The sequence below is a fragment of the Pituophis catenifer genome, unplaced genomic scaffold (genome assembly GCF_029215685.1).
Source record: "Pituophis catenifer annectens isolate HBS135680 unplaced genomic scaffold, rPitCat1.0.hap2 SCAF_7, whole genome shotgun sequence".
NCBI lineage: Eukaryota > Metazoa > Chordata > Lepidosauria > Squamata > Colubridae > Pituophis > Pituophis catenifer.
The window spans coordinates 87,325,954-87,345,743 of NW_027256887.1; the positions used below are offsets into that span (position 1 = coordinate 87,325,954).

The following is a 19,790-nucleotide window of genomic DNA, read 5'->3' on the forward strand; positions in this document are numbered from 1 at the left end:
AATGGGAAACTATATAAATATAATTATGAGTTGCTATGGCACAAAATACAAGCAGAAATGAATAACTAGAAAAAATTACAATTATCTTTGTTAGGTAGGATAGCAGCAGTAAAAATGAATGTTTTACCTAAATTTTTATTTTTATTTCAAATGATACCAATACTTAAAAAGGATGCCAGCTTGGAAGAATGGCAGAAAGGTATTAATAAGTTTGTATGGGCAGAAAAGAAACCAAGGGTAAAATTAAAAATATTGCAGGATACACGAGAAAGAGGTGGTCTGAAAATGCCTAATTTAAAATTATACTATGAAGCAGTTGCATTATCAGCAATTAGTGATTGGATTAATTTAACAAATGGAAGAATTTTGAATATTGAAGGATATGATTTGGTATATGGTTGGCATGCCTACCTAGTGTAAGACAAAAAGGTAGATAGAACATTTAAGGGTCATATGTTGAGGAATGCTTTATTGCATGTTTGGAAGAAATATCAATATAAGTTAAATGACAAGATACCTATATGGACAGCACCTAGGCACGCGATAGAAAATATAAGTATAGAAAGCAGGCAGGATGTAACCACATATAGAGAAATTCTTAATATAGAACAAGGTATATTAAAATTAAAACCTCTGAACATGTTGAAAGAGGAAAAAATAATTCAAACTTGGTTTCAGTATGTGCAATTACAAGCCAGATGGAGAAAAGATCAGAAAATTGGTATTACACAAGGTGATGAAAATCTGATAAAACAAATTAGGGACCAAAGTCAAATGCACATTAAAAGGTTGTATAATATATTGATAGAAATGGACTCGGAAACAGAATTAGTTAAAGACTGTATGATAAAATGGGCTCAAAATTTTGAACAACCAATAATGATGGAAACATGAGAGAACATATGGGTAAGAAATGTAAAATTTACACAAGCGCAAAATTTAAGAGAAAATTTCTATAAAACATTTAGGCATTTAGATCCAAAAAAATTATCTTGTATGTACCCAAATGTACAACCTAAATGTTGGAGATGTGATTGTGAGGATGCTACTTATTTTCATATATGGTGGACATGTAAAAAGGTTAAAGCATTTTGGATTAAAATTTGGTGGATTATATTTAATTATTTGGTGGAAATATTTTTAAAAAGAGGATAAAATTTACACCAGTTATTTTTGTTGGGTATTGTTACGGACTGTACGGTTATAGAGACTAATTTGATTTTGAATTTAATAACCGCAGCAAGATTACTGGTGGCGCAATACTGGAAGAAACAAGATTTACCTACTATTCAAGAATGGACGTTAAAAGTAACAGACTTAGCAGAGATGGCGAAAATTTCCGTGTATTTGAAGGACTATTCAAATGAAAAATATGTGAGGGAGTGGAAAAGATGGATAGACTATACTCAAAGGAAATATCGGATTAAAAAACTGCAGATAGGTTATGAATAAATATAAGAATGTTATTAAGTAATTAAATTTAGTATGATGAATGGGGAATTAAAGTACTAGAGAGTTGTAAGATGTTATAGTTAATTAGATTATGTTGGATTATGATTGTTGAATAATATACCCTGTATCTTGTTCTGGGAACTAGGGTGGGGGGGAGGGCAAGGGGTAAGGGAGGTGGATGGTGGGAGGAAGGATGGGGAAGGGTTGGGGAGGGAAGAAGGAGGGGGGGATATATATGTAAAATTTTGTTAAAATCTTTCAATAAAAAAAAAACAGTAATAAGTCACTTTTCTCAATGCCATTGTGACTTCGAATGGTCTGTAAACGAACTGTTGTAAGTCAAGGACTTCCTGTATTATAGGCAGACAATGATAAAGCAGATAGTTTGAATTCTATATATGTGGATCTGGTTGTTCGCATGTGATATTTACCTGCACTTTCAGGATCCGGGACATGGTACTGTCGCATCCTTCTCACTAGGTGCGGAACACGTTCGTCGTAATCGTTCAAAATTCCTGTTGCTAGTGTCAGCTGTTTGTCTCCTGTTGCTTCAAAATCCTTGATGCTCTTCAAGCCCTTCGCTACATACTTGTTGATGAGGGTACTCTTGAGCTCGTAATTCTCTAGGAAGACCAAACAAGAGAGTTTTTTTCAAGAGGCAACTGGACTTTCTTGTTTTTTTTTCTTTTGAAGATGTTTCGCTTCTCATCCAAGAAGCTTCTTCGGTTCCGACTGGATGGTGGGGGAATGGGAGGATTTATATTCCATGCAGACAGCTGGTCATTTGTGTCCTTTTAGAGAGTTGTTGAGGCCACTTGGAAGTTTATCTCTGCCCTCCAACCCCCAAGTGGCCTCAGTGACTCTCTAAAACGATGCAAATGACCAGCTGTCTGCAAGGAATTGCTGTGACCGAGGCCCAAGTACAAAATACAATTTTGTATTTTACCAAATACAATTCAGTTCTGAACAAACTTATTTTATTAAAACAGCCGAGAATTATTTCATTCTCAGCTTTAGTCCAAAACAAATTCTTCGGCCTTATCACCAACCTGATGTCTTTGGCAACCTGCCAAAGGCTTTCCTTGGCAAAAACACCCACAAAATTCAAGAGACGCTGACAAGAAGCACTGGAATCAAAGTTGCTTTTCTACAAAGAACCCAAAGGCTCGTTGCTGGTCTTTTAAGCCTTATGGGAGGGGCCAATCATCTCCTGGCCTTACTCCCGAGTCGTCCTCTTTGCTTTAGCTGCTCTTGCCTTCTGGCAGCTCTTCTCATGCGTCCACTAGGAACAGGCTCCTCCTGTTCCTCTTCCTCTCTGCTGTCCGCCTCTGGAGGCTCTGGAGTCCACGCATCACTCCCCGATGGCCCTGGCCTCATCTCTGCCTCCAACACAGGGCCCTCATCCGGGCCTTCCCCAGCCTCCAGGACTGGCCCATGGTCCTCCCCAGTCTCCTCACTGTCTGACTCCGCTGCCAGCTCCGCAGGCTGCTGGCGGACCACAACAGGAATGTAAGTCCTTCCATTCCCCACCCTCCAGTCAGAAGCTGAAGAAGCTTCTGGGATGAGAAGCGAAACGCCTTCAAAAGAAAAACCAGAAAGTCCAGTTGCCTCTTGAAATAAAAGCACCTTTGGGACTACCAGGACCTGGAGGACTGAGCATCTTCATAGATATCAAAGAAGAGAGGCCAGATGCAGAGAACGTGCGTTCGCAATTCTTGGGAATGCCTGAGGCAGATAGAAGCTCATAGCAACTTGGCACACAGCTCAATTAGACACTATACCAGCCAACATCGTACAGGTAGCCTTCGACTTACGACCGTAATTGAGTCCAAATTTCTGTTGCTATTTGTTAAGTGAATTTTGCCCCATTTTACGATCTTTGTTGCCACTGTCATTAAGTGAATCAATGCAGTGATTCCGTTAGTAACCTGGTTGTTAAGTGAATCTGGCTTCTGCATTGACTTAAGCTTGTCAGAAGGTGGCAAAAGGGGATCACGTGACCCCAGGACACTGCAACCGTCGTGTTGCCAAATCAGTTGCCAAAGCGTCAACGGTCATAAGTGTGAAAAACGATCCTAAGCCGCTTTTCTCAGTGCTGTTGCAACTTTTAAGTGTCACACCAGTAGCACATTCTCTCCTCTGTATAACAAATCACAATTTAGGTACTGTGTTTCCCCGAAAATAACACCGTCTTATATTTTATCGAACCCCAAAATAAGAGCATGGCCTTATTATCGGGGAGTCTTATTATTTTGGGGGTGCAGGAGGCGGTGAACGTGGCCGCTCGTCAACCAAAGGTGAGAATCTCCCCGGCGTTCTTGGCACGCGCCCACCTCCCATCAATCCATCCATCCATCCCCCTCGCCTGCAAACTCCTGGCCTGCTCCCGCCTCTCTGCCGGGCGATCCCCGGCAGCCCCCGATGCCCAAAGCCTGACCCCGCCTGGCTCCCTTTTCCACAGCACCCGGCTCCTTATTGGGGGCGGTGGGGGGGTGGCATGTGGGGCGGGAGAGAAGCAAGATGTGTGGAGCTAGACAGGGCTCGCGCCTCTTGCCGTGTCTTCTCCCCTCCTCGCTGGGGGCCGGGGAGACACGCGTCTTACCTGCCTTGCAGCTCCGTCACGTGTCTCATCATTGTCTGCAGGCAAACGCATTGTAGGGTAAAAAAGAAAACTTCTCGTGAGTTCAATCAAACTTCTCAAACTCGCTAGTTTTTTTAACCCTACAACATGTTTGCCTGCAGACAAAGGTGAGACAAACGACGGAGCTGCAATTAATTTAATTTAATTAATTCAATTTATATGCCGCCCCCCTCCGAAGACTCAGGGCAGCGAAAGGCAACCTGCCAAAGGCTTTTTTTTTGGCAAAAACACCCACAAAGTTCAAGAGATGCTGACAAGAAGCACTGGAATCAACGTTTCAAGGCAGGTAAAACAGCTCCACGCACCCCAATGGTACCGTAACAGCAGCCTGGCTGCTTCCCTTCCCCGCCGTCTCTTTGTCGAGGGGGTGGCAGGTGGGACAGGGGAGAAGCGAGACGCGTGGAGCATGACGGGGCTCCTCTTGCCGTCTCTTCTCCACCCTCTCGCTGGGCATGGCAGCGTGTCTTGCGTCTCCCCGGCCCCACCCCTCCCCACCTGCCACCCCCACATTGCATCCAATTTGGGCAGGGGCAGGAAGCTCTGCCATGCCCGGTGAGGGGGGGAAGAAAAGAGACGGCAAGAGGAGCAAGCCCCGTCTTGCTCTACGGGTCTCGCTTCTCCCCCACCCCACCAGTGCTGTTTTAACTGTGAATGGGCGCTAAACGAATTGTAAGGTAAAGGCTACTCAGCTGAGGTAGATACTTCACACAACACTGTAAACCTGCAAACCTTAAATTATATTCGGGTTAGCCCAGGGGTGAAATGCCGCCGGTTCGGACCGGATCGCCTGATCCGGTAGTGATGGCGGCAGGTGGTTTGGAGAACATGTAGCAAAAATCCCTGCCCCCCCCCCCTCCCCATGCCCAGCTGAGCTGCGCGATCTTCAGGGGCTTTTTTTTTACTTTTAAAAGCAATGTTTTTAAAAGTAAAAAAAATATTGTGTGCCACAGCTGATCGCCCCCCCTCGTGCGCTGTTCTACTTACCACATGCCTCCTTTTGGCATGCACTGCGCACCTCGCATTTGGTGCGTGGTGTGCACTGCGCATGCGCTGCCAGCAAACCGGTAGTAAACCGGTTCAGATTTCACCACTGGGTTAGCCCAAAGAGTCTTACATGTTTGGGGCCAGTGTGGGGCCCACACAAGATGGCTACTATAATGGGTGTAACCTGACTTTATAAATCATAGTTTACAGCAGAGGCCTTGAAACTTGGCAGCTTTAAGACTTGTGGATTTCAACTATGCTGGCTGGAGAATTCTGGGAGTTGAAGTTCACAAGTCTTAAAGCTGCCAAGTTTGAAGATCTCTGGTTTACAGCTTAGCATGATGGCTGAACGGATCCAGCTGTAGCTTAGTCAACGAACTAGGATTAAGTCAATGTACGAATCAGGCAACTTGGTGTTGATGTTAGGGTTGTTCATGTTATTGGCTGAGGGTTTGAGGGAAGGAAATCCCCTAAGATTGGAACATTTTTGAATTATTATTTATTTACTTATTTAACATACCGTATTTTTCAGAGTAAAAGATACACCGGACTATAAGACGCACCTACCTTTTTTGGTGAGGAAAAGAAGAAAAAGAAATCTCCCTCTGTCTCCGAGCAATTTTGCCTCGTTGCAGCAAACAGCCTGCTTTACTTTCAGTTTCGATTTCAGCATAGCTTGATTAGCACAAGGAAAAAAAAATCAGCTCCAGCAATTTTCTTCCTTGCAGCAAGCAGCAGAGGCCTGGGCAAAACAGCTGAGAGTCAGGAGGCCGATCCAAACAACTTGTGCTAATTAGACTGTGCTGAAGCTGAAAGGAGCTGTTTTTTCTTGCTGTTTGCTGCAAAGAGGTAAACTGCTGGGAGGCAAAGGCCAAAGGGTGGGGGCCAGTGGGTGGGCGGGGCTACATTCGGTTTATAAGACGCACCCAAATTTTCACCCCCTTTTAGAGCCTTGGTAGTACAGGGGTTTAAGGCACCCTGTTATTAAGCTTATTAAGACCAGCTGCCTGCAATTACTGCAGGGTTCGAATCTCCCCAGGCTCAAGGTTGACTCAGCCTTCCATCCTTTCTAAGGTAGGTGAAATGAGGACCCAGTTGTGGGGGGAATAAGCTGACATTGTATAAATATACAAAAGGATGAAGACTATTGCTGAGCACATTGTAAGCCGCCCTGAGTCTTCGGAGAAGGGCGGCATATAAATCAAATTAAAAAAAAAAAAAGTTGCGTCTTATACTCCAAAAAATACGGTAAATACGTGCCAGTGGCCAAGCACCTGAATTTTGATCTTGGCAACCGATTCATATCTATGACGGTTGCAGTGCCTTGGGGTTACGTAACCTCCTTTTGTGACCTTCTGACAAGCCAGGTCAATGTGGAAGCCAGATTCACTTAACAACTGTATTGGTAACTGAACCACTGCACTGATTCACTTAACAATTGTGGCAAGAAAGATCGTTGTCATGTTATCACCTGCAACCGGGTAGCCTTTACGTCCCTTTTTCAGTTTCCTACAGTCACATTTTTGCTGAAAAGCTGCACTTCTTCCATCTTTTGAACCCTTGGTTCACTTAACCAGAGATCTCGCTTAAGCACCCCTGCCAAAAGGGTCGTAAAATTGGGTTGGCCACATAACTGACCCATTTTATGACTTCACAGACATATGACCAGGCACTTCTTACAGCTTGGACACCTACAAAAAAATAACAGTTGAGAGAACTCACGTTCAGGATGCAGGACATTATAGAGATCTTCAATTATATCCAGTCCAACAGTTTCAATACCCTAACGAAAAAAAGACAACCATATCAAGCAGAACCCTGTGAGATGGGGGTTGTAGTCCGATGCATAGTGATAATTATCTGTCTGTACTTTGGGGCTCCTTAATGCCCCCCATACAGTAAGGTGCATCTGCAGAATTCCCTGGTTTAGCAAACACATGCCTCAACATAGCAGTCTTCCAATATCAGAGGGGCTGCCACAAAGAAGAGGGGGGTCAAAATATTCTCCAAAATATCAGAGGGCAGGCAAGAAGGAATGGATGGAAACTCATCAAGGAGAGAAGCAACGGTCAAATGAGGACCCAGATGGTTGGGGGGCAAGAGGCTGACTCTGTAAACCACCTAGAGAGGGCTGTAAAAGCACTGTGAAGCAGTATGTAAGTCTAAGGGCTATTGCTAAGTGGGAAGGGAGGGAGGGAGGGAGGAAGCAGGAGAAGAGGAGAAGGAGGGAGGGAGGGGAGGAGGAAGGAAGAAAGGAAGGAAGAAGGAAGGAAGGGAGCGAAGGAAGGAATGGGAGAAGGAGGGAGGGAGGGAGGAAGCAGGAGAAGAGGAGAAGGAGGGAGGGAGGGGAGGAGGAGGGAAGGAGGAAGGAAGGGAGCAAAGGAAGAAATGGAAGAGGAGAAGGAGGGAGGGAGGAGGGAGGGAGGAGGGAAGGAGAGAGGAAGCAGGAGGAGAGAAGGAGGAAGGGAGGGAGGGGAGGAGAAAGAGAGGGAGGGAGGAAGAAGGGAAGAAGGGAGAAAAAGAGAGAGGGAAGGAAAAGAGGGAGGGAGGAATCAATCCCTACTGCACCCTTCCTGTGCCTTCTCACACTCACCCCCACGAAGTGTATCCTAGGTGAGGATCCATATATAATGTTCACAGCTTTATGAAAGACTTCTCCGTTGGTCTCGGATAACCAAGCCACCTTCCCCTCCACGCTGACATCACCTGTCAAAATCAGAGTAACCTGTCAGCCCCACTTAGCAAGACTTACTTGGAGCAATAAAAGGACAACTGACTAAAAACACTCACTGTCCTGGTTATTTCCCACCGTGGGTTTCCGGATTTTTCTGTAATAATCCAGGATTGCACAAATGTAACCTATTTCGTAGCCAAACCGCAAACTCTATGGAAGCAAGAGGGGAAAGGAAAATGTAGCATCATTGATCCAATTTTACTATTTTGTTTTGCAGGGGACAAGGGAATGCTGCACTGATTAACCCAACCAGAACTGGAAGTGCTGGTTTTTGGCAAAACCATTGTAACACTAAAACACATGAGAGAGAGAGAGAGAGATAATAGAAGGAGGAAGGGAGGGAGGGAGAGATAATAGGTAGGTAGGTAGATAGGTAGGTAGAGATAGATAGATAGATAGATAGATAGATAGATAGATAGATGATAGAAATAGATAAATAGAGATAGATAGATAGATAGATAGATAGATAGATAGATAGATAGATGAGAGAGAGAGGGAGAGAGAGAGAGAGATATAATGGATGGATGTGTGGATCTTCTCCAATTGACACTGTGAGATAGCTTTGAACTGGAACTGGAGAAGATCCACAGTTTACATCCATGAATTTCTAGGAACTGATTTTTTTGGATCGAATTGCATATCTTCTCCAATTGGAATTATGAGATTACTTTCCATTGGAACTAGAGAAGATCACAATGAGATCCCTGAATCTCTAAAAACTGAATCTTCCGGCTCTTCGATCTACAGCTAACCCACAACTCCCAGTCAAACATCTCAGCTCGCCTGCCCTTCTTCCTCAGCTTACCTGCGTCAGGTGGAAGATGCGGCTGTTGGGCACATCCAAAACTGTGTTGTCAGCACCTTGGAAGATGTAAATCTGTTGGTGTGGATTTTCTACCAAGATCACCGCACATTTTTGCAAGAGGACAATATTCATCATAGCTAGAGAAATGGGGGGTGGGGGGGAAGAGATCTTTAGAAACTCAGTGTAGAAAGGAGATCAACGTTCTCACAGGAACAAGGCCCTCAAAAAACCACAGTGGCTTTAATGAGCCATGGATTTTGATCTTTTATCAGAAATGATGGGAACTGGAATTTCCAAAACAAGGAAGAGATCTAGAGGAAATCGCACCCTTCTATTCCAAGACCGTTAAGTTAATTTTGCCCCATTTTATGACTTTTCTTTGCCACCGTTGTCAAGTGAATCACTGCAGTTGTTAAGTTAAGTCACCTGGTTGCTAAGCAAATCTGGCTTCTCCTTTCACTTTGCTTGTCAGTAGGTCACAAAAGGAGATCATGGCATCCCCAAGACACTGCAACCGTCATAAGTACAGTCAGTTGCCAAGCGTCCAAATTTTTATCATGGCTGCAACCGGGTTGTGTGAAAAACAGTAATGTCGCTTTTTTCAGTGTTGTCATAACTTCATATGGTCACTAAGCGAACAGTTGAAAAGTCGAGGATTATCTGTACTTGAACTCATACCCTACACCTCACTCACCGGGGGTGTAGTCTTGGGCCTCATCCACCATGATGACGTTGTATTTGGAAAGAGAAGGCTTTTGAAGTTGCCAAAGTTTCAAGTAACCTAAAAGGCACAAGACCGATGCTTAAAATCAATGTACAATAAAACAACATTGTATGATTTTGTTTCTTGGGCTCCTGTGTTAGAGCAGAAACAGAGCCCACTGACTTTAAAAAGGAAGCACAATGAAGAAATGGACAGATTATCTATGGAAATGAAGGAGAGGGAGGACACCGAGTACTATTTAATATGGAATAAATGGTATTCCTGGTTGGAGAGTAAGCATAAAACTTCAGGGATGTTTTTGTTACGAGATCGAATTGTAAATAGAAGTTAAGATAATTTAGATAAAGGTGTAAGTTTAAGATAGAGATGTTTAGAAGTATACTTCTGGTTTGGCGTCACGGCGAGACAGTCGGGAAAATAGCGGGCTCTGATGAGTCCCGCGAAAACCCCAACTGCAGAACCACTGCCGATGGGTCTTCGGACCAGAACTGTCCTGCAGGGACAGGGTAGGAAGAGAGGCGCCTTGGACGACCAAGAGGAACAGACAAGTTCCTCGGAGGTTGGAGGGAACTCTCTGTGAGTTGATGGCGGGGAGTGGCAGCCATGGCGGCTGTCACGAAGCTGGGATAAACCGTACAAAGAGATGTGCAGGAGGAAAGTGGAGTGGAACGGAGTTCTTTGAAGCTGGGTGAGTAACAACCAACCCAGGCTTGTAACAACGTTTAGAGCAATATTTTTTATAAGACCCCTAGCCACAAAACAGCAGCTGAGCAACAAAAGGGCAATGACAATTCCAAAATGTAATTTTAAAGAAACAAAGACCCAACAGGAAATTGATTTTTGAATAGAACCAATTGGAAAAATTAAATATTGAGACATGATTAAAAGACTGGATAGAGTTTTGAATTTGAATTGAACTTTAAAAAAAGAAGATGATTTGACATTTTTAAAATGAAAAGAAGAGTAATCAAGCTGGACTGTTACATAATTGAAACAAAATAGATACTTGCATAACTAATGGAAATTGTGGATTGCAGAGAGACACCTTCTGGTTTAAAAAGGAACATTGTAACTTGCTTTTTGTTTTGGAAAATTGTGAATTTAACAGATAATAGCCGTGGGATTTTGCGGAGGAAGGTTTTTGTTTTGTTTTTTTTGTCTGCAGGCAGTTTGACTTTGGTGAAAAGAAAGGGAAATTATAACGGAACTTTTATAATTGGTACAACAACAATTCAAAAAGAATAAAATGGCGCAGGAACAAGAGAAGGAAGAATTTGATGCATTTTGTTTGGAACAGAAGTAAGAAAAAGAACTAAAATGATTCACGGAGGATAAACTTTGAGAATATTGAAAATGAAATGAAATATATGCAAGCAGACGAGAAAATAAAGAAACAAGATATACACGGTTGGAAAAAAGAAAGAAGATTAAAACAATGTGATTAAAAATGAAAAAACAATGTATAGGTGGATAGTAATAAAAAGGAGGTTTTTAAAGATTAATAAGGATGAATAGGAATATAAGAAGAATATGTCATAGATATATAAAATTGAAATATTGATGGAAGTTAGAACATAAGAGAAATACTATGTTAAAAGAAATTTAATAATGTATACAAAGATGTGCTTGAAGTAAGAACTACGTCTCAATGTTAAATTGTTATAAAAAGATAATGATAATATGATTAAATGTGAATAAGTAAGGTATAGATGGATGGTAACAATAAAAAGACGATTATGCTGAGATTAACAGTAAAATTAAGATGATTATGCTGGGATTAACAGCAAAACAAAAATGATTATACTAGGTTTAACAGTAAAATTAAGATGATTATGCTGGGATTAACAGCAAAACAAAAATGATTATACTAGGTTTAACAGTAAAAACAAGGAGGATTATGCTGGGATTAACAGTAAAAATAAATGATTATGCTGGGATTAATAGCAATGAAGATGATTATGATATTGTTTAAATATTTATGATAATTGTAATGATTTATATTTTTAAGAGACATTCATCTAAGCAAAAAGAAAAAGAAAATGAAATGATATTGGGTTAGGATTTAAAGATTTAAGCAACGGGTTTTTGGATAATGGTATTATTAAATAGACAGAATTTAGGAAAACAAATTGTGTGCCAGGTTTTCAGGCTGTCTTCAAATAAATTGCAGTCCAAAACAAAGTCTTTCATGAGAGAAACTTCCATTTATTTTAGCACAGCGCTTTTCCTGGGTGACCAGGAACATCCAAGCTGACCGCCTTATAGCCAAATTCCATGCAGATCACCCGGGAAAGGTGGGAGGGGACGGGACACACACTCCCGGACGGGGTACTGGTACCTAACTTGTTGTTTGTCTTACACAGGCCACCCTGGAGAAATGAAGGGAGAGGGGCCGGATGTCAGCACGTCAAAATTCATTTATCCTAGTGCTGACATGAGAAAGAGAGTGCTGGCAATCTGTCAGGTTTTCAGGCTGTCTTCAAATAAATTGCAGTCCAAAACAAAGTCTTTCATGAGAGAAACTTCCATTTATTTTAGCACAGCGCTTTTTACACCGACTCCATGCTGCCAGCACTGCTGTGCTGACCCAAAAACCCTCCTCTTCCTTCCCCCTCTCCTCTGCATTCATTGGCCATCTTCCCAATCATTCACCCCTTATCTACTGCTCCAATTCAAAGAATGTCCCCCCTCCCATCCATCTCCTAGGGCACATTATCTCCAGAGCAAATAATTAGGTGAAAGGCCACCCTCCCGTTGCAGACGCTTGCATTCTCCTTCTCATGTCAGCACTAGGATAAATGCATTTTGACGTGCTGACATTGTGTTATTTGGAAATTAAGATTTGAGGTGAAATAATAGAAAGGTAATTGTTTTGAGTAAATCATTATAAGTTAGTCTTTATTTTTCTGTTTTCTTTTTTTAAAATTTTCTATAAAATGGTAATTAGTGGAGATTAGAAAAAAGTTGTTGTTAAAGAGGAATTAGTAATTGTACCAATTTATGACCAGATCAATACTTCGTTCTAAAAAGATGTATTTTATGTTTTTGTTTAAAAAAAAAAATTCAAAAAAAAGAAGTAGAATTTGTGTAAAGAGGTTAAATAGATTAGAGATACCGATGCAGAAAAGTTGTTATTAGTATTGAAATTTTGATATGTTTGTTTTTGGTTGTTTATATTTTTTGTTTTCTTTCTGTGTGTGGTTTTTTTTTTTCTTCCTTTTTTTGTGTATTATGTTTCTTTTTGTACTGTGTATTTTAATCTTTGGAAATTTAATAAATATTATTTTTTTTAAAAAAATAAAATAAAAAGGAAGCATTATGTTATAATTTCTTTTAATACAGGGTTCCTCTACTTTGGCCGCTTAAAGATGCGCGGATTTCAACTCCCAACATGCTGGCTGGGGAATTCTGGAAATTGAAGTCCACAAGTCTTAAACTGACCAAGTCAGGATTAGAACTCACCAAATTCACCCAGTCGGCTTTCATTCTTTTTTTAAAAAATAAATTTTATTAATTTTTTCAAGTTATAATCAACACAAGACAAAAACATTGTTTATACATACAAACAAAAACCATACATTCCCCTCCCTCCCTCCCCCATTCATAACACTAAACATAAAAAAACACGTCTATCCCGGCAGATATTGTTCCTGCCCTCATTAGTAAATAATTATGCCCACAACATAGAATAAGGTAAGTAATCTCCAAATGTGATTTTCATACAATTATCTTTCATTCTAAATTAGTATATCTCTCTTCATATTAACATAGGCCCTCACTTCATCTCAATTCTTTTATTCAACCACCGATACCAACTGTCCCAACTTTGAAAAAATTCAGAATCTTTTTTTTCTTCCAACCTATACGTCATTCTATCCGCCTCAGCGCACTCTAATACTTTGTTTATAATTTGGGCACTAGCTGGTATCTCTTTTCCTTTCCACTGTTGAGCGAACATTATTCTAGCTGCGACTAAAATATGTAGAGTGAGATACCATTTTTTCTTGCTCAGCCCCTCTGGGCGAATACCTAGTAAATATATCTCAGGTTTCCATTTGAGGTCTGCATTAGTAATTTCCTTAATCCAGTTCTTAATCCTTCTCCAATACATCTTTGCCATTATACAAGTCCACCATTGATGGAAATACGTACCTCTGGTTTTCCCACATTTCCAACATAACTCTGATGCACCCGGAAACATTTTAGCAATTCTTGCTGGTGGGAGGTGCCACCTATACAACATTTTAGATGCATTTTCCTTGAAAGACGTTGCCATAGTCATTTTAATATTTCCCCCGCCCCCACATTTGTTGCCATTTTTCTAGGGGGATCGAGTACCCAAAATTCCTCCCCCAGGCAATCATCGTGTCTTTTACAACCTCCTCTCCTACCATTCACTCAAGCAATTGTACATACATTTTGGTTATGTATTTATGGTCCTCTCCCAATAATATATTTTATCAAAGCTCTGTTCCATCACATATATCCCACGATTATCTCTATCTCTCCTGTAACGAGATTGAACTGTAGCATAGGTCCACCAATCTAGCCTAATTCCTTTATCAATCAAATCTCCCCTAGACCTTAATATCCCTTGGGCATTCATTCTTAAGGCGGGACTAGAACTCACTGTCTCCTGGTGATTGGTCCAAAGTCACCCAGCTGGCTTTACGCCTAAGGTAGAACTGGAATTTCCCTCCATGAAGAAAATTTCCCCTTTATTCTTTTTTTTCCCCCGTTTCTTCAGCAGAACTAAATGCCACCAACCTTCCCTCACATATTCCACTTACCGTCATGCGTCATGTAGTACGCCTTCTCCTTGGTTGGGTCCTGCACTTTCATCTTGGCCCATATTTGTTCCGCTTCTTCAACAATGATCTAGAAAGCAAAAGCTGGTAAGAGGATCTTGCAAGTGAAAAGATTCACATCCAGAGTTTTCTCATCTAGGCTGCCCAGAGTTCTTGAAGGAGAAGGAAGGTCTGGATCTACAGCTAGTCCTCGACTTACGATCACAATGGAGTCCCACATTTCCACTGCTAAGCAAGACAGTTGTTGTTTTGCCCCATTTTACAACCTTTCTTGCCACAGTTGTTAAGTGAATCACTGCAGTTGTTAAGTTCATCAGACAGTTGTTAAGGGAATCTGGCTGTCCCCATTGACTTTGTCAGAAGGAGATCACGTGACCTCCTGGACACTGCAACGGTGATAAATACAGGTAGTCCTCGACTTAGGACCACAATGGAGCCCAAAATTTCTGTTGCTAAGCGAGACAGTTCTTAAGTGAATTTTTCCCCATATTGCAACTTTTCTTGCCACTGCAGTTGTTAAGTTCAACACATGGTTTTTATTTATTTTATTTTATTTTATTTTTCAATTTATATACCACCCTTCTCCCTAAGGACTCAGGGTGGTGCACAGCCAGAATTAAGAACATGAACTACAAATATTAAGAACAATTAATATATATAAAAATTTGGCCCAAAAATTTAAAAATCACACACCAATTAAAACATTTAAAAAATTTAAAAATTTCTTCTTAAGCCAGCCCGGCTTGCTGGAAAAAGTGGGTTTTAAGGGCGGAAGGCACTGAGGTCTTGGATTCTCCTTATCTCTGGGGGCAGCTGATTCCAGAGGGTAGGTGCCCCCACAGAGAAGGCCCTCCCTCTGGGGGTCACCAGCCTGCACTGTTTGGCTGATGGCACCCTGAGGAGGCCCTCTCTGTGGGAGCGCACGGGTCGATGGGAGGTCGTCGGTAGCAGCAGGCCGTCTCGAAGATAGCTAGGCCCTATGCCATGGAGCGCTTTAAAGGTGATAACCAACACCTTGAAGCGCACCCGGAAGACCACCGGGAGCCAGTGCAGCTCACGCAGGAGCGGTGTTACATGGGAGCGCCATGCTGCTCCCGTCACTACCCACGCTGCTGCGTTCTGGACCAGCTGGAGCCTCCGGGTGCCCTTCAAGGGGAGCCCCATGTAGAGAGCATTGCAGTAGTCAAGGCGAGAGGTGACGAGGGCATGAGTGACTGTGCACAGGGAATCCCGATCAAGAAAGGGCCGCAACTGGCGAATCAGGCGAACCTGATAAAAGGTCCCCCTGGTTACAGCCGTCAGATGTTCCTCCAAGGACAGCTGCATATCCAGGAGGACTCCCAGATTGCGAGCCCTCTCTGTGGGGGCCAAAGACTCGCCCCCAATAGCCAGTGATGGAGTCAACTGGCTATATTGGGATGCCGGGAGCCACAGCCACTCAGTCTTGGAAGGGTTGAGCTTGAGCCTGTTCCTCCCCATCCAGATCCGCACAGCCTCCAGGCACTGAGACATCACTTCAAGGGCATCGTTGGGGTGGCCTGGGGTGGAGATGTACAGGTGGGTGTCATCAGCGTACTGGTGGTATCTCACCCCAAAGCCACGGATGATCTCGCCCAGCGGCTTCATATAAATGTTGAACAGAAGGGGCGAGAGGACCGATCCCTGCGGCACTTCACAGATGAGAGGCCTCAAGGTCGACCTCTGCCCCCGTCAACAGATTGCGACCGGTCGGAGAGAAAGGAGGAGAACCACCGCAGAATGGTGCCCCCCACCCCCAGCCCCTTCAACCGGTGCCATGGTCAATACCATGGTCGATGGTATCAAAAGCTGCTGAGAGATCTAACAGGACCAGGATAGAGGAGCAAACCCTATCCCGAGTCCTCCAGAGATCATCCACCAACGCGACCAATGCCGTTTCCGTGCTGTACCCAGGCCGGAAGCCGGACTGGAGCGGGTCTAGATAGACAGCTTCATCCAGGTACCGGGGAAGCTGCTGCGCCACCACACTCTCAACAACCTTCGCAATGAAGCGAAGGTTGGAGACTAGGCGATATTTAGCCAAAACAGCATGATCCAGAGAGGGCTTCTTGAGGAGGGGCCTCACCACCGCTTCTTTCAAAGCGGCCGGCAGGACCCCCTCACTCAGAGAAGCGTTAACAATCCTCTGGAGCCAGCCTCATGTAACCTCCCGGGAAGCCAGTACCAACCAGGAGGGACACGGGTCCAATAAACATGTGGTCGCGTTCAGCCGTCCCAGGATCCTGTCCATGTCCTCGGGAGCCACAGGATCGAACTCCTCCCAGATAACGCTCTCAAGACCTGCCTCAGTCATCCCGTCTGGACTTACCCAGTCAGAGGCCAGGCCTTCCCGAATCTGAGCTATCTTGTCATACAGATACTGCACAAAATCCTCAGCTCGACCCTGCAAGGGGTCATCCCGCACTCCCAGATGGAGGAGGGAGAGGTTCACCCTAAACAGGGCGGCTGGGTGATTATCTGATGATGCGATAAGAGCGGCAAAATAGCTAGATTTCGCCGCTTTTATCGCCACTAGGTAGGTCTTAATATGAGACCTCACCAGTGTTCGGTCGGATTCGGAGTGGCTGGTCCTCCAACTGCTCTCTAGGCATCTTTTCCAACGCTTCATCTCCCTCAGCTCCTCGGAAAACCAAGGAGCTAGGTGAGTTCGGTGCTGGGTCAGAGGCTGCAAAGGCAGGACACGGTCCAAGGCCCCGGCAGCCGCACTATCCCAGGCGGCTACTAGGTCTTCAGCCGAGTCATGAGCCAAAGTCTCAGGGAATGGCCCAAGCTCCATCTGGAACCTATCAGGATCCATCAGGCGCCTGGGGCGGAACCACCTGGTCGGTCCCACCTCCCTGCGGCGGGGTGCAGCGGTTAGAAAGTCCAATCGAAGGAGCGAGTGGTCAGACCATGACAAGGGTTCGATGGCTATATCCCCTATATCAAGGCCACTCAACCACTGACCAGAGACAAAAACTAAGTCCAGAGTGTGTCCGCCTGTGTGAGTGGGGTCATGAATTAACTGAGTAAGGTCCATGGCCGTCATGGAAGCCATGAACTCTCGAGCCACCTCAGACATTTCGCCGATAGATGGCAGGTTGAAATCCCCCATGACTACAAGTCTGGGGGTATCAACCGCCACCTCAGCTATGACGTTGAGCAGCTCAGGCAGGGCCGTTGCCACGTGGCAGGGAACCAGGTACGTGATCAAGCCCATCTGTACTCCATGGCCCCACTTCACAAAAAGGAACTCACATCCGGCTATCTGTGGAACAGTTGTCTCCCTCGGATCCAGACCTTCCTTTATAATAACCGCCACCCCCCCCGCCCCTGCCCTGAGCCCTTGGCTGATGAAATGCACGGAAGCCTGGTGGGCTGACTTTGTATAAATATACAAAAGTATGAAGGCTATTGCTTAACGCATTGTAAGCCGCCGAGTCCCAGAGAAGGGCGGCATATAAATCAATTAAAAAAAAAAAAAAGGATTGGATAACCTCAGGACACTGCGACTGTCATAAATATGAATCAGTTGCCAAGCGTGTGAATTTTGATCACGTGACCGCAGGGATGCTGCAACAGTCGCAATTGTGAAAAACAGTCCTAAGTCACTTTTTTCAGTGCCGTTGTAACTTTGAATTGTCACTAAATGAACTGTTGTAAGTCGAGGACTACCTGTCACAGGTCCTAAGAACCAATACTCACTTGCTTTTTCCATGCCGTCACATATTTTCCACAGACGGTGTGCTCCACAGTTAAGAACTCATGTGCCGAAGCAAAAAAGGCTTTGAGGGTCTGAACAACCTCCTTGGCACTGACCTCAGGATTGGAGAGGACATGGTCTACCTCATTGGTCAGTATGTCCGGAATAAGTTCATCCTCATATCTACAGCAGAATGAAAGAGGGAAGGTGGAATTAAGCTTATTTGAATGTTGCTTACTAGCAAGGAAGCCTTTTGGTCTTTCTGTTTCGTTTTTGGCTCTTTGATTGTCGGTTTTCAATGGGATGTAGTTGTTGTTTCTCTCAATGTGCCTGTTGATGGCTGATTTTTTTTTTCCTGAGTGCCAGGAATTCTCTGGCATTTTAGATAGCAATAGCACTTTGACTTACAGTATATACTGCTTCACAGTGCTTTTATAGCCCTCTCTAAGTGGTTTACAGAGTCAGCATATTGCCCCCCAACAATCTGGGTCTTCATTTTACCGAACTCGAAAGAACGGAAGGCCGAGTCAACCTTGAGCCAGTGAGACCCAAACTGCCAAACTGCTGGCAGCCGGTGATCAACAAAAGTAGCCTGCAATACTGCATTCTAATCACTGCGCCACTGCCGCTCCTAGATAGCACTGTGGATGTTACCTACTTGGCTCATGAAATGTTTGCAATCAAACAACCAAGCTCAGAGAGCATCAAAGACCTCAAGAGTCCATTTTAATTTCTAAAACAAAACCATATTTAAAAAACAGTAACATTCATAAAAAAAATCAAATAAATTAATGTAATAAAATCACCTAACTCCCACTCCAACGACAGCCAATCACATGAGCCATTTAATGGGCTCCATCCCATTCTGGGTTCCCCAGGCCCGCTGGCAGAACCAGGTCTTCAACACCTTCTGGAAGAGAATTAGGGTGGGAGCCCTTCTAATCTCTGGGGGAATGATGTTCCAGAGAGAGGGAGCCACCATGGAGAAGGCCCTTCTTCTGGGTCCCACCAGCTGTATCTCCCTAGGGGATGGGACCCGCAGCATTCCCTGCCTCCCCGCTCTAATGGGTCAGGTAGATGTGACCGGCAAGAGATGGTTCCTCAGATAACCTGGTCCCAAGTCATGAAGCGCTTTAAAGGTGACAACCAGCACCTTGAATCGCACCCGGAAGCAAATCGGCAGCCACTGCAGCTCCCACAGGAGAGGTGATATATGTGCACATCGGGGTCTGCACAAAACCATGCGAGTCGCTGCATTTTGCACCAACTGGAGCTTCCGGATGCTCTTCAAGGGCAGTCCCATGTAGAGCATGTTGCAACAGTCAAGACAGGAAGTGACTAAGACATGAATGACTGTGAGTAGGGATTGCTGGTCCAGGAAAGGGCGTAACTGCGCACAACTTGCAGTTGCGCAATGGCCCTCCTGGCCGCGACCATCACCTGCTCTTCAAGCTGGAGTCGTGAGTCCAGGAGAACCTCCAGATTACGCACAGGGTCTGTTTGGGGTAGTGCCACCCCATCCAAGACTAAAGATGGCAATTATCCCTGAGCCAACGAACCCCAAACCCAGGGCCACTCGGGTCTTGCCAGGGTTTAGTTTCAACCCATTGCTCCCCATCCAACCCCTAACAGCCTCCAGGCACTGCGAGAGGGAGGACACGACACCACAGGCTGAGACATGCATTAAATCATGATGTGGTGGGAAAAGAACATCTGTTATCCATCTTGAATTGAAGTGAAGTGAATCACTCTCGTTCATGAAATCTCCTGACAGTGAGAACAATTAATCAGTGAGACGGCTTGCTTCTAGAAGTTGTGGGTGCTCCAACAGCGGCAGTGTTTAAGAACACATTTGACAACTATTTGGTCTGAAATGTTATAGGGTCTCCTGCCTCAGCAGGGGGTTGGGCTAGAAGACCTC

The 19,790-nt window shown here is 44.1% G+C and overlaps 1 protein-coding gene across 1 annotated transcript in view; it reads right to left on the reverse strand.

Moving 5' to 3' along the window:
* The window catches only part of LOC139319656 (F-box DNA helicase 1-like), a 65,456-nt gene that overhangs the window by 33,154 nt on the left and 12,512 nt on the right, over nt 1–19,790 (reverse strand). The window contains exons 9-16 of the mRNA XM_070947603.1: nt 17,872–18,052; nt 14,131–14,218; nt 9,311–9,397; nt 8,617–8,753; nt 7,868–7,961; nt 7,671–7,783; nt 6,800–6,860; nt 1,884–2,075 (exon numbers count right to left, since the gene is read on the reverse strand). Coding sequence (XP_070803704.1) covers nt 1,884–2,075; nt 6,800–6,860; nt 7,671–7,783; nt 7,868–7,961; nt 8,617–8,753; nt 9,311–9,397; nt 14,131–14,218; nt 17,872–18,052 — 953 coding nt within the window. The remainder of the gene's footprint in view (nt 1–1,883; nt 2,076–6,799; nt 6,861–7,670; nt 7,784–7,867; nt 7,962–8,616; nt 8,754–9,310; nt 9,398–14,130; nt 14,219–17,871; nt 18,053–19,790) is intronic.